Genomic DNA, 14,243 nt, shown 5'->3' with positions numbered 1-14,243 from the left:
GTATCACATTTGCCCATTTCCTCAACCCCTATTCTCACCACTGGTGATCACCAATTTGTTCCCTGTTCCTACCAGTGCCATTGTTTTTAAGATTCCACGTGTAAGTGGGATCATACAATGTTTGTCATTCCCTTTCCAGCTTGTTTCACTTAATGCAATGCCCTCCATGTCCATCCATATTGTCTCAAATGGTTGTGTTACTTTCTTTGTATGGCTGAATAGTATTTCACTGTATTATAATACACTATATATTTTTTATCCATTCATCAATCAATGGACATTTAGGTTATTTCCCTGTCTTTAAAGCCTCAAGTTTTCTGTTACCATTTCAGCTAATATTTTCTGTTACTATTTCTTATTATATCTAGCAAGCCTGTTGTAGAAAGAACAGTTCATGCTTATACACTAACTTATACACTTATATATAACTTATATACTTAAACATAAACTATTAAAACACAACACTCTATAATGCCTCTTTTGTATCATTTATTATACATTAAAGGGCTTCTCTTATGGCTCAGCTGGTAAAGAATCCACCTCAGTGTGGGAGACCTGGGTGCAAGAACCCCTGGAAAAGGGAAAGGATGCCCACTGAAGTATTCTGGCCTGGAGAATTCCAAGGACTGTGTATTCTATGGGGTTGCAAAGATTCGGACATGACTGAGCCACTTTCACTTTCATTATACATTACAATTGAATAAACTTACTTAACACGAAGCTGAATATGGGTTTCTCTGGTAGCTGAGATGGTAGAGAATTCAACTGCAATGCAGGAGACCTGGCTTCGATCCCTGGGTTGGGAAGATCCCCTGGAGAAGTGAATAGTTACCCACTCCAGTATTCTGGCCTGGAGAATTCCATGGACAGAGGAGCCTGGCAGGCAAAGAGTCAGACACTACTGAGTGACTTTCATTCCACTACATTAAAAGAAACTGATAGCAGTAGGAAGACTTCAAAAACTAATTTTTTATGATAAAAGAAATTTTACAAAATCTAGGTCAATTATGAAAAATTTGACAAGGATGTTTCCCATAAAAAAAAAAATTAAATTTTGCTTTCTTGGTTCCTCAAAGTGGAAATTTTCACAACACTTTTCATTAATTTCTTTTTTTTTTTTTTACTCAAAAAGTTAAAATCTTTGAAAACTCTCAATGTGTTTTCTAAAAAAACTAAAGCATTAATAGACTATGGGACAATACTACCAAAAGAAGAAAGTTTGACATCAAATCATCACTTGTATTTCATCCTACTCATGTCTCTTTAATGAACTTCAAGAAATAGTCACAAAAGAGCCTATAGCCTGCTCTCAAACCCTAAGCAAGAGGTTCTAAGCATTCTCTTTTGACATGATGTTTGAGGGCTGAATAAAACAGAAAAGGACTTTCAGTGCCTAGTCTTTCCACAAATCCATGCTTGTGGGTAGTGTATCTTAAAAGAAAAATATTCGAGGTCTTAAATTTAGGGTATAAATAAGTAATTCCAATATAATAGAGGAAGTAGGTGGCTCTGGTAGCTATTCAGTTCAGTTCAGTCACTCAGTTGTGTCCGACTCTTTGCAACCCCATGAATCGCAGCACGCCAGGCCTCCCTGTCTATCAGCAACTCCTGGATTCACACAAACTCATGTGCATCAAGTCGGTGATGCCATCCAGCCATCTCATTCTCTGTCATCCCCTTCTCTTTCTGCCCCCAGTCCCTCCCAGCATCAGGGTCTTTTCCAGTGAGTCAACTCTTCGCATGAGGTGGCCAAAGTATGGAGTTTCAGTTTTAGCATCAGTCCTTCCAATGAACACCCAGGTTTGATCTTCTCTAGAATGGACTGGTTGGATCTCCTTGCAGTCCAAGGAACTCTCAAGAGTCTTCTCCAGCACCACAGTTCAAAAGCATCAATTCTTTGGCAATCAGCTTTCTTCACAGTCCAAATCTCACATCCATAAATGACCACTGGAAAAACCATAGCCTACTTGATGGACCTTTTTTGGCAAAGTAATATCTCTGCTTTTTACTATGCTATCTAGGTTAGTCATAACTTTCCTTTCTAGGAGTAAGCATCTTTTAATTTCATGGCTGCAATCAGCATCTGCAGTGATTTTGAAGCCCAAAAAAATAAAGTCTGACACTATTTCCACTGTTTCCCCATCTATTTCCCATGAAGTGATGGGACCAGATGTCATGATCTTAGTTTTCTGAATGTTGAGCTTTAAGCCAACTTTTCACTCTTAGTTTTTAGTTCCTCTTCACGTTCTGCCATAAGAGTGGTGTCATCTGCATATCTGAGGTTGTTGATATTTCTCCCAGCAATCTTGATTCCAGCTTGTGCTTCTTCCAGCCCAGCGTTCCTCATGATGTACTCTGCATATAAGTTAAATAAGCAGGGTGACAATATTCAGCCTTGACGTACTCCTTTTCCTATTTGGAACCAGTCTTTTGTTCCATGTCCAGTTCTAACTGTTGCTTCCTGACCTGCATACAGGTTTCTCAAGACACAGGTCAGGTAGTTGAATATTATTTAGCTATTAATTGTCAGAGATGAATGTGAAACATATTTGTGTGTGGATAAATTTTTATTTTTTATACACAAATGGTACATAGTGGCACAATATCAACAAACTAACTTGTTTACACAGTTTATTTGACTGTGCATTGATGGTCACAGTATTCAGAACTCTGACTTTAGCCACTGATGTATATTTGGAATTGTGTATCCCTGCCCTTTTACACATACAGTTAAACCAGTTCTCCTCTTGTGTGCCTTATCCATACCATACACCAGAAAAAAAAAAAAGAATTTTGAATTAGTACTGTATAACAGTGATTTGCAGACCTGGTATCAAGGCACACTGCCATGTCATAAGTTGTTACATGCAGCTATAACTTTTGACTATTAGTAAAAAACTCAAGTCATCTGCTGTTATTCATATAAATCAGGATGTATTTACTGCTATTGTTCCAATGCCATCATTTTTCTTAGTTGAATCACTTGTAATTGCCTTACGGAGAGACAAAGGGGTATCCAGTTCCATATAATTCCAAGGGAGTACATGAGCCTGAACTCCACATGTGAATAATTTTTGACATGTATGTAATTGTGAAAGAAGAAAGAAAGATTGGTCACTTCTTCTGTATTTATCCTTCTACGTGAACAAGACAAGAACTGACATTCATGGAAAACATGGCCTAGGAAATGAAACTGAGACCCTGGTGTCTAGAGGTCATTTAATTCAACAGATTCAATGATAGTGCTCTTTCCCACCTCCATGGTCCAGGGAGAATTGTTTTTTCTTTCTAGTAGTATATAAAGTCTACATCAGTTTTTCTAGTATATTAAGTCTTGTGTGAATATCTGCCAGTAATTAAAAGCCTTTCATCCAAGTAGGTAATATTTGAAAGTTAATTTATTGTTTATGAGTATATCAAGATCATTTAAAAACTATATGCTGAGATATAAAAGTGACACTGAAGTGTAACATTGCTAATGCAGTCTCATAGCCTGGAAAAGGCTTTCTTTTAATAGTTTTCTTCATTTAACAGTTATTCCTTTGAAATATTCCCTTTCAACTACAAACGTATTTTGTGGTTTGGTGCAGTGATGGAGAAATGTATTTCTTTGACACATTTATTCTTTTAATAATTACAAATTTGCAAAAGTTTCGCCAAGTATCTATATATTTTTCAGTGTGCAGAGAGATTCAGTCTTATAGGCTTTTTTGTAATATGTAATCACTTAAATAAGTTCCCCCTCCATGGAGCTATTGCTAAGATTTCTTTATAAGGACCTGCTATATAGCACAGATGCTCTACCCATTACTCTGTAATGGGAAAAGAATCTCAAAAGACTGAATATATGTTGATGTATAACAGATTCACTTTGCAATACACCTGAAACTGACAGAATATTGTAAATAAGCTTTGTGTGCTTAGTCACTCAGTCCTGTCCAACTCCTTGCAATCCCATAGACTGTAGTCTGCCAGGTTCCTCTGTCCATGGAATTCTCCAGGCAAGAATACTGAAGTGGGTTGCCAAGCTCTCCTCCAGGGAATCTTCCCAACCCAGGGTTTGAACCCAGGTCTCCACTCCCATAAAAATATTAAAGAAGAAAAGGAATTGCATTTACCCTTCAAAATGAACTCTAATTGGCATTTTCTATGAAAAAAAAAATAAATAAAGACTAGTCTTAGCTGGGGGAAAAAGTTCTTTAAACTGGAGCTTCCTGGGAATTCTAGTAAAGCCCTAAGGTTAATGTCTACATATGGAGTTTCCAGGGGCTCTGCAAGCCCTGGATCACAGAAGATTCACATGATTAGAAAGGAAAAAAAATGTGTAGCATGAAGCTTAACTAATCATTAGTAGATGTCCTTGACTGTGGTGTTAATTATAATTTGAACCTTATAAACCAGAGAACATTTACAAGAGAATAATTAGTTTGGCGGTGTCGTATATGGCCATGAAAAATACATGCCAAACTCTCCCACAGAGATTTGAAAGCAGGGTATCCATCATAAATGTTTTGTTTTAATATTGAATAAGACCATCCTGACTTCAAACAAATTTTGATCGGTTTATTTGGAAAGGTTACCCAACCAGGTAGAATTATGATGAATTCTTGTTGTAGGGACACCTAAATGTGCATTGTCCTCACTCATGGCCCATTTCTAACCACAGTTCCAAAGACAGCACCTACCAATGTCAGTGGAAGAAGTGGAAGAAGGCACGAGTTGGTCATCGCCTGGGAGGTAAGAAAGCCCACTCAGATGTCAGGACGTGTTGATTCCTTAGAATAGAAAGCTACACACAGGGTATGAGTACCTGGTACAGAGTAACTGTGTAACTTTTGTATGAGATTACAAATGAGATTACAAAACACTTTGAGCACCAATTACTCACATGAATATTTCCCACGTGAACCTTTCATACCAAGTCTAAAGTCCCATCCTGTCTTATGGACTCTCTTAGAATAAAGTTTGAATAATTAAAATCTGTCCTCTCTCAAATTAGTTTAATGTTTGATTACGTCACACGTGACATTTTGTGGGCTAAAACCATTGAGGTTTTTCTGGAGTACAGCCTGGGATATCTCATTTATCCCATACAATAATCCTACTAGTGGTGATAATTTTCCCTGTTTCCTAAATGATGAAACTGATACACTAAGCTAGTTTGACTAATTTCCTGAGGAACAGTAGAATTGGGATTTTTATAACAAAATCCTTGTTCTTTTGTATCCCTCACCTTCTGACCTCCAAAATTCCTTCTGTCAAAGGAAAGGAGTGGGGGTGAAGGCCTGTCAGAGGTACATTTATTTTACATAAAGCCACTTTCCTCTGCTGATGTTAACTTAACTCTATTATCAAATATAGCTTTGTAGATCACAGATCAATGCCTTAGAAAGTGGAGATGGAAGTGCCTATTGGAGAAAACTGAACTAATGAAAGAATATACAAAAATATACAGAAAAACTTCTTTCCCCAATAGTAAATCTTCCACGAGCACATCCTCTGACCTGTTCCTCTGTTCATTATCTTCTTCAATAAAACTTTATGTCTTGCTTTTGATTTCTGCAGAGGCATTAACTTCCCAGTTCCTGACCTTCACTGAGATCATATCTCTCTGAATGGAATTGCCTTGGCTGTCAGTTCTGTGTCTTACTCAGCTTGGGTTACTGTAACAAAAATGCCATAGACTGGGTGGCTTATAAACAACAGAAATTTATTTCTCACAGTTTTGAATGCTGGAAGTCCAGTTCTAGAAGGCACGGGTGGGTTCAGGTCTAGTGAGGGCCTACTTCCTGGTGCCTATAGCACCATCTTCTCACTATGTCCTCATCTGGCAGAGAGGCAGAAGAGCTCTCTAGAGTCTCTATTATTAGGGCACGAATCTGATTCATGAGTACTCCATCCTCATAACCAAATCACCTACCCCAAATCCATCTCCTAATACAATCACATGGGGGGTTAGGAATATCACGTAAACTGGTGGGGTAGGGTGGGAGAGAGGATATAAACATTTAGTATATAGTACTTTGATATGAAAGATTTTGTCTCTTTTCCTCTATTCAGCACATAAGTTTTCCTCAAATCAAAATTTTTTTTAAAGTAACAAATATTTGTGTGTGTTAAGTCATTTGAGTTGTGTCCAACTCTTTGCAAACCTATGGGCTGTAGCCTTCCAGGCTCCTCTGTCCATGGGATTCTACAGAGAAGAATACTAGACAGGGTAACCATGCCCTCCTCCGGGGGATCTTCTCGACTCAGGGATCAAACCTTCAGTTCTTGAGACTCCTGCGTTGCCTGCAGATTCTTTACTTCTGAGCCACTGTCTATTTGATATCTATTTGTCAAACATTGTCCTAGGCAATGGCTGGTAACTGCACCATCGTGACTAACTAGTTAATCACAATTTTAATCACAATTGTACAATGCAATTCATGCCTATTTAACAAATTTAAATATGGGAATTCTCTTGCAGTCCAGTGGTTAGGGCTCCAGTCTTCCACTAAAGAGGACATGGATTGGGGAACTATGATCTGGTACGTGATGCCATGTGACCAAAAAAATAAAAATTAAAGAATTTAAACATAATCATATAGTACAAGCTTCTTGAGCATATACTGTATTCTAATTATTCTAATCTTTCATAAGTTAGTAAAGCACAAAAGTAATTAAGAAAAATACTAAAAAAAGAAAAGCAAGAATGTCTTACATGATTTCTCCTAAATTTTCTGAGCAAAGACCTCTGCAGAGCATTACCAGTGACAAGATTTTCCCAACCACCAGACCATATGACAATTTTCACCAACATGTTAAATTCTAGTGTGGAATCCAAGGACCTTTGTTTCATATACATGACTAATTGGAGTAAATTTGTCTCACTTCAGGAGTTTTCAATACTCTTGATAATTTTCTTAAACATCAACTGATACCATTTAATTTTTTACCTTTTGCCTTTAAAGCCTTTTAAATTTGCAGCAACTGCCAAGTGATCGTGCTCTATTGGCTTTCAATGTCCTAGAAAGTTTGGAGAATCTCTTTTGTTCTGGTTATCGATAGTTTAAAAAATTTAAAGACTGGAATAAATGGGGTTTTTGGACCAGTTATTTTGCTGATAATTAATTGTATTTTTCTTCTCTAGCCAGTATCTGAAGAGTTTCAGAATGGGGAAGGCTTTGGCTATATTGTGGCTTTCAGGCCCAATGGAACACGTGGCTGGAAGGAAAAAATGGTGACATCCTCTGATGCTTCAAAATTCATCTATCGAGATGAAAGTGTCCCTCCTCTTACCCCCTTTGAAGTGAAGGTTGGAGTTTATAACAATAAAGGGGATGGACCTTTCAGTCAAATTGTTGTCATATGTTCAGCTGAAGGAGGTCAGTTTTATCATCCTTATTTTCATTTAACTAGTTAATATTTATTTTGGTAACTGAATGTGACATTATTGTATTATTAGAAAATACAGATATGCCAGAAGAGAAAATAAAAAACCCATAAAACAAAACTTACCCATAAATTCATTAAATTTTTAGATATATTTTTCCAAAATTTTCCAAATAAATTTTATTGAAAAAAAAAAGATCATTCCATATATTAATACTAAAAAATTCACTAAATTTTTAGATATATTTTTCCAAAATTTTCCAAATAAATTTTATTGAAAAAAAAAAGATCATTCCATATATTAATACTTTGCTTTATATTCTTCATGCCCCACTGATATATGGCAAATATCTTTCCATGTTAATGACAATATTAGTAATGCCTGTTATGTAGTCTATTTTGTCAACATATGGACATTTAACTATTCTTCTTTGGTTTGAAATTTAGATCATTTTCCATTTTAATCCACAAAAATTTAAATTTATTTCAAATGAATTTAAATAAATGCTCCAATAAATATTTGTTACTAATATCATACACAAAATATTATACTGATGAAGAAGTATCGAACAGGATTTTTTTGTTGCAAGCTTTTCACACATGGTATCATTAAATCCTCACAACAATCTTGACCAATAGGCATTATAATCCCCATTAAAGGGAAAGAGACATTGAAGCTCAGGAAAATTAAGAAACTTGCTGAAAAAGTTACATAGTTTGTAATTGAGAATTAAACCCATTGCTGCCAATCATTAAATCCTTGATTTGTCTATAGCAAGCTGCTATCATATGCATAACCTTGTTCAATCTCAATATAAAACTACTAGGTAGTGAACCTGATAAACATCTTTTACTATTGTGATTATGTAACTATTATTCACTTAATACCAGTGTATCATGATTAGCCAACAGAAAATAATAGAATTCTGTATCATTAAAACTACCATTTAATAGGAAAAAAAAAATACCAGGTAGGCAGGACTTGGGCAGTATACCCATTTCATATACTGTAAGACATTGTGTTTACTTGCAGGTCCAACTGAAATCCTGTGCTTGAATTGAAGGAAGACGATGGTTATAGTCAGTAGGTGGTATTGCTAGAGTGCCAACTCAGCTTTCTACATCAAAATCTCTGGTTCTTTCAAGGTTTAGTACAAAAATGCATTTTCTGAGAGGAAGCTTGACAGAACTAACTCCCCAAAGTTAGCTACTCTACATAGTCTTTCTTCAATTCAAGCGCAGAATTTCAGTTGGCCCTGAAAGGAAATACAATGGCTTACAGTCCCCAAACTTGACAGCCAGCTGAGCTAATGCTCCACCAGAGACAGCACAGATTTGTCCTTCCAAATAATTAGCTTGTATAAACTGATCCTTTTATTTCCTTTGTGCCCGCATGTGTGACTCGAATAGCTCAAGAGGATTACCAATGGTAATGGGCATTCATGGGGGTAAATAAATAACTTCTTTTGAATACTGAAATACAAAGGTAGTGTCTGATTTATGTAAGATGTAGTTTTTCAGTACCAGCTCCTTTGTATTTTGTGACATAGAGGCAAATTCTGAAGCAGAAGTAGAAAATTTACCCTAGTATAAGAATGACTACCAAACAACCATAAGTGACCTGATGAGATATTCATACACTTGTTGTTGTTTAGTCACTAAATTGTGTCCAACTCTTTGTGACCCCAGGGACTGTAGCCCACCAGTCTCCTCTGACCATAAGATTTCCCAGGCAAGAATACTGGAGTGGGTTGCCATTTCCTTTTCCAGGGGATCTTCCTGACCCGGGAACTGAACCTACTTCTCTTACATTGGCAGATGGATCCTTCACCTTTGAGCCACTCAGTTCAGTTCAGTTCAGTCGCTCAGTCGTGTCCAACTCTCCGCGACCCCATGAATCACAGCACGCCAGGCCTCCCTGTCCATCACCAACTCCCGGACTTCACTTAAACTCATGTCCACAGAGTCGGTGATGCCATACAGCCATCTCATTCTCTGTCGTCCCCTTCTCCTCCCGCCCCCAACCTTTCCCAGCATCAGAGTCTTTTCCAGGGAGTCAACTCGTCGCATGAGATGGCCAAAGTATTGCAGTTTCAGCTTTAGCATCAGTCCTTCCAATGAACACCCAGGATCGATCTCCCTTAGAATGGACTGGTTGGATCTCCTTGCGGTACAAGGGACTCTCAAGAGTCTTCTCCAACACCACAGTTCAAAAGCATCGATTCTTCGGCGATCAGCTTTCTTCACAGTCCAACTCTCACATCCATACATGACCACAGGAAAAACCATAGCCTTGACTAGATGGACCTTTGTTGGCAAAGTAATGTCTCTGCTTTTTAATATATTATCAAGGTTGGTCATAACTTTCCTTCCTGGAGAAGCACATTCATGCACTTAGCATCTCAAATTTGTGATGTGTTTTCAGGTAGTATATACAGTCTCCATATTACTTATATTAACTCTTACAATCAAATTTGAGGTAGGAATCTCAAGTTGCAATTTACTTTTAGGAAACTGAGGCTCAGAGGCTAAATAATATGCTAAATTCAACCCAGTAAAGGACCCAATAGTTGTAACTTTTGTAACTCTAGTAACTCAGTAAGTTACTTAAGTAAGCTACTTAAGTGTAGTAAGTGATAAGACTAGGGTTGAACCCAGGTCTATGACTCCAAAACTAATGCTTTTAGTCACTACTCTGTATCATCTCATCAGGAATGCTTTTAATAATAATATTTTGCTACTGTTTTATGTTATTGTGTATATTATTTTGTATCATTTGTTATGCACATGGCCCAAAAGGTCACATGAGATGAATTGTAGAGATCTGTGAACATGATTTGCATGGTAACACCAGTGCTGCCTTTGAGAAATCCAAATTTATACATTCCTTGTCAACATTTGCTTTGAAATTAAACTATAGTAGCCACCATGGGTTGTTTACCCTGTTTCCTTAGACTTGAAATGGTTTACCTTTAGAGATTCTTCTTTCTAGCTAGATAGAAAATATGCACATTTTCAAAGACACTGAAGTTGTTGCTGTAACATATTTCATAGTAACACTTTGTTTATTTTGGTTGACTGAAATGTGAAAGATATAAGGAAAATTAAATCTGGATAGAGTCTGCCTTTGTTCTGACAACAAAATTAAAACGTATATTTAGCATTTGCCCACTAATTAAATTTACTAACTTGGAACTTCATGTGTAAATATTAATAGAGCTTTAGCACCATTGCATTGTGTCAACCAGGAAAAGCAGGATAATGGAAGGAAGACAGAGTATTTTCCTGGAGTGGGCAGAGCTTCAGATGGAAGCTCACACTAACTCGAAAGCCTTTGGCAGTTTTTTTCACCTCTCTGAGCCTTGCCTTCATCCACTTTGAAAGTGGAAATCTATAATATCACTGGGAGCCATTACAAATCTAAGGCTGAAATTCTGTTATTCTATTTTCTGAAAAATTCTTTTACATTTTAGTTGTCTCAGAATAGGCAGTAATAATAGATGCACTTTTGTTCTAGAATAAAATCAGGAAAGGTACTTCCCTGGTGGTCCAGTGGCTCCGAGTTCCCAAGGCAGGGATCCTGGGTTCAATCCCTCGTCAGGGAGCTAGATCCCAGGTGTTGCAACAACCAAGATCCAGTGAAGTCTAATGGGTGATTTTGGGCTTCCCAGCTGGCACAGTGGTAAAGAATCTGCCTGCCAAAGCAGGAGAAGCAAGAGACATGAGTTTGATCCCTGTGTCTATAAGACACCCTGAAGTAGGAAATGGCAGCCCACTTAGGTATTCTGGCCTGGAGAATCCCAGGGACAGAGGAGCCTGGCTGGCTATAGTCCATATGGTAGCGAAGAGTCAGATACGATTGAGCACACAAACACAAACAGGGAAATCAACATCCTTTTTAGTCACTTGGCAAACTATTGGAAAAGGAGTGCACGTTTTCAAGATTAGACAACTTTAAAAAGAGTCAAGGGCTGTAATAAACAAATAAAAATAGAATATAGTGCTCATGCCAGAGCAGATTCCTCTTGTCCATGGCTGTGGATGTTCACAGAGATTCACAGTGAGCCTTGTCATCATTAGTTCAGTTCAGTTCAGTCACTCAGTAGTGTCCGACTCTTTGTGACCCCATGAATCACAGCATGCCAGGCCTCCCTGTCCATCACCAGCTCCCAGAGTTCACTCAAACTCATGTCCATCGAGTTGGTGATGCCATCTATCCATCTCATTCTCGGTCGTCCCAGTCTCTTCCCACCCCTAATCCCTCCCAGCATCAGAATCTTTTCCAGTGAGTCAACTCGTTGCATGAGGTGGCCAAAGTATTGCAGTTTCAGTTTTAGCATCAGTCCTTCCAATGAACACCCAGGATTGATCTCCTCTAGAATGGACTGGTTGGATCTCCTTGCAGTCCAAGGAACTCTCAAGAGTCTTCTCCAGCACCACAGTTCAAAAGCATCAATTCTTCGGCAATCAGCTTTCTTCACAGTCCAACTCTCACATCCATACATGACCACGGGAAAAACCATAGCCTTGACTAGATGGACCCTGGTACGCAAAGTAATGTCTCCGCTTTTTAATATGCTATCTAGGTTGGTCATAACTTTCCTTCCAAGGAGTAAGCGTCTTTTAATTTCATGGCTGCAATCAGCATCCACAGTCATTTTGGAGCCCAAAAAGACAAAGTCTGACACTGCTTCCACTGTTTCCCCATCTATTTCCCATGAAGTGATGGGACCAGATGCCATGATCTTTGCTTTCTGAATGTTGAGCTTCAAGCCAACCTTTTCACTCTCTTCTTTCACTTTCATCAAGAGGCTTTTGAGTTCCTCTTCACTTTCTGCCATAAGGGTGGTGTCATCTGCATATCTGAGGTTATTGATATTTCTCCCAGCAATCTTGATTCCAGCTTGTGCCTCTTCCAGCCCAGCGTTCCTCATGATGTACTCTGCATATAAGTTAAATAAGCAAGGAGACAATATACAACCTTGACGTACTCCTTTTCCTATTTGGAACCAGTCTGTTGTTCCATGTACAGTTCTAACTGTTGCTTCCTGACCTGCATACAGGTTTCTCAAGAGGAAGGTCAGGTGGTCTGGGATTCCCATCTCTTTCAGAATTTTCCACAGTTTATTGTGATCCACACAGTCAAAGTCTTTGGCATAGTCAATGAAGCAGAAATAGATGTTTTTCTGGAACTCTCTTGATTTCTTCATGATCCAGCGAATGTTGGCAATTTGATCTCTGGTGCCTCTGCCTTTTCTAAAACTTGCTTGAACATTGGAAGTTCATGATTCACATATTGCTGAAGCCTGGCTTGGAAAATTTTAAGCATGAATTAACTAGCATGTGAGATGAGTGCAATTGTCCGGTAGTTTGAGCATTCTTTGGCATTGCTTTTCTTTGGGATTGGAATGAAAACTGACCTTTTCCAGTCCTGTGGCCACTGCTGAGTTTTCCAAATTTGCTGGCATATTGAATGCAGCACTTTCACAGCATCATCTTTCAAGGTTTGAAATAGCTCCATTGGAATTCCATCACCTCCACTAGCTTTGTTCGTAGTGATGCTCTCTAAGGCCCACTTGACTTCACATTCCAAGATGTCCGGCTCCAGGTGAGTGATCACGCCATCGTGATTATCTTGGTCATGAAGATCTTTTTTGTACAGTTCTGTGTATTCTTGCCACCTCTTCTTAATATCTTCTGCTTCTGTTAGATCCATACCATTTCTGTCCTTTATCAAGCCTATCTTTGCATGAAATGTTCCCTTGATATCTCTAATTTTCTTGAAGAGATCTCTTGTTTTTCCTATTCTGTTGTTTTCCTCTATTTCTTTGCACTGATCGCTGAGGAAGACTTTCTTATCTCTCCTTGCTATTCTTTGGAACTCTGCATTCAGATGTTTATATCTTTCCTTTTCTCCTTTGCTTTTCTCTTCTTTTCACAGCTATTTGTAAGGTCTCCTCAGACAGCCATTTCGCTTTTTTGCATTTCTTTTCCATGAGGATGGTCTTGGTCCCTGTCTCCTGTACAATGTCACGAACCTCCGTCCAGGGTTCATCAGGCACTCTATCTATCAGATCTAGTCCCTTAAATCTATTTCTTACTTCCACTGCATAATCATAAAGGATTTGATTTAGGTCGTATCTGAATGGTCTAGTGGTTTTCCCTACTTTCTTCAATTTCAGTCTGAATTTGGCAATAAGGAGTTCATGATCTGAGCCACAGTCAGCTCCTGATCTTTTTGCCCAAAGCCCAAATATCTGATTAAGATTGTATTTTTCCATAAGACCAATTCTGTTTCTTTGTTCTTCCATTAACCTAGTCCACCTGTTTATCACCTCAAAAGCCCTCTTTATTCTTAAATAAAGTGAAGAACAAGAGCAGGGCGACTAGTTTTCTATTCCCTTTTATGGGCATAGTTTCTTCCCTTCATTCATGATGTAGCTACTCATCTAGGGTACCAGGAAGAAGGTATCACCTTTTCAGAGCCAACATTGAGCCCTGAAGAGAAACGTGCCAGGTTCTATATCAAGTGCAGCCACCATGTTTCATGTTGATGCAGGGAAGCACAGAACTCAAGGACTTCAAGGCACACCTGACAATCCTAGCTCTCGGCCCAGTTCCCCTGGCACATCAAGAGTGGATGGCATTCACATCCAGAACATACTTCCACACGTGCTTGTGTGTATTTGCCATGTCCTTTGTCTTTTTCCTTTCCTCTCAAGAAACTTTTTGGAATGTGAGCGAGGCATACATTGTTGAAGGCAAAACATTGATTGTGATCTGTTATCCGTTCCATTCCGTTCAGTCGCTCAGACGTGTCCGACTCTTTGCGACCCCGTGGACTGTAGCCCACCAGGCTTCTCTGTCCG

At 38.5% G+C, this 14,243-nt stretch overlaps 1 protein-coding gene across 1 annotated transcript in view; it reads left to right on the top strand.

Moving 5' to 3' along the window:
- Positions 1-14,243, top strand: part of CNTN5 (contactin 5) — a 647,843-nt gene that overhangs the window by 578,061 nt on the left and 55,539 nt on the right. Inside the window, exons 17-18 of the mRNA XM_088843612.1 lie at positions 4,667-4,737; positions 7,133-7,367. Coding sequence (XP_088699738.1) covers positions 4,667-4,737; positions 7,133-7,367 — 306 coding nt within the window. The remainder of the gene's footprint in view (positions 1-4,666; positions 4,738-7,132; positions 7,368-14,243) is intronic.

The sequence above is a fragment of the Moschus berezovskii genome, chromosome 14, assembly GCF_049115385.1.
Source record: "Moschus berezovskii isolate FMDL1 chromosome 14, NW_MosBer_1.0, whole genome shotgun sequence".
In the NCBI taxonomy this organism is placed as follows: Eukaryota; Metazoa; Chordata; class Mammalia; order Artiodactyla; family Moschidae; genus Moschus; species Moschus berezovskii.
This window is presented reverse-complemented; position numbering and strand designations above follow the sequence as displayed.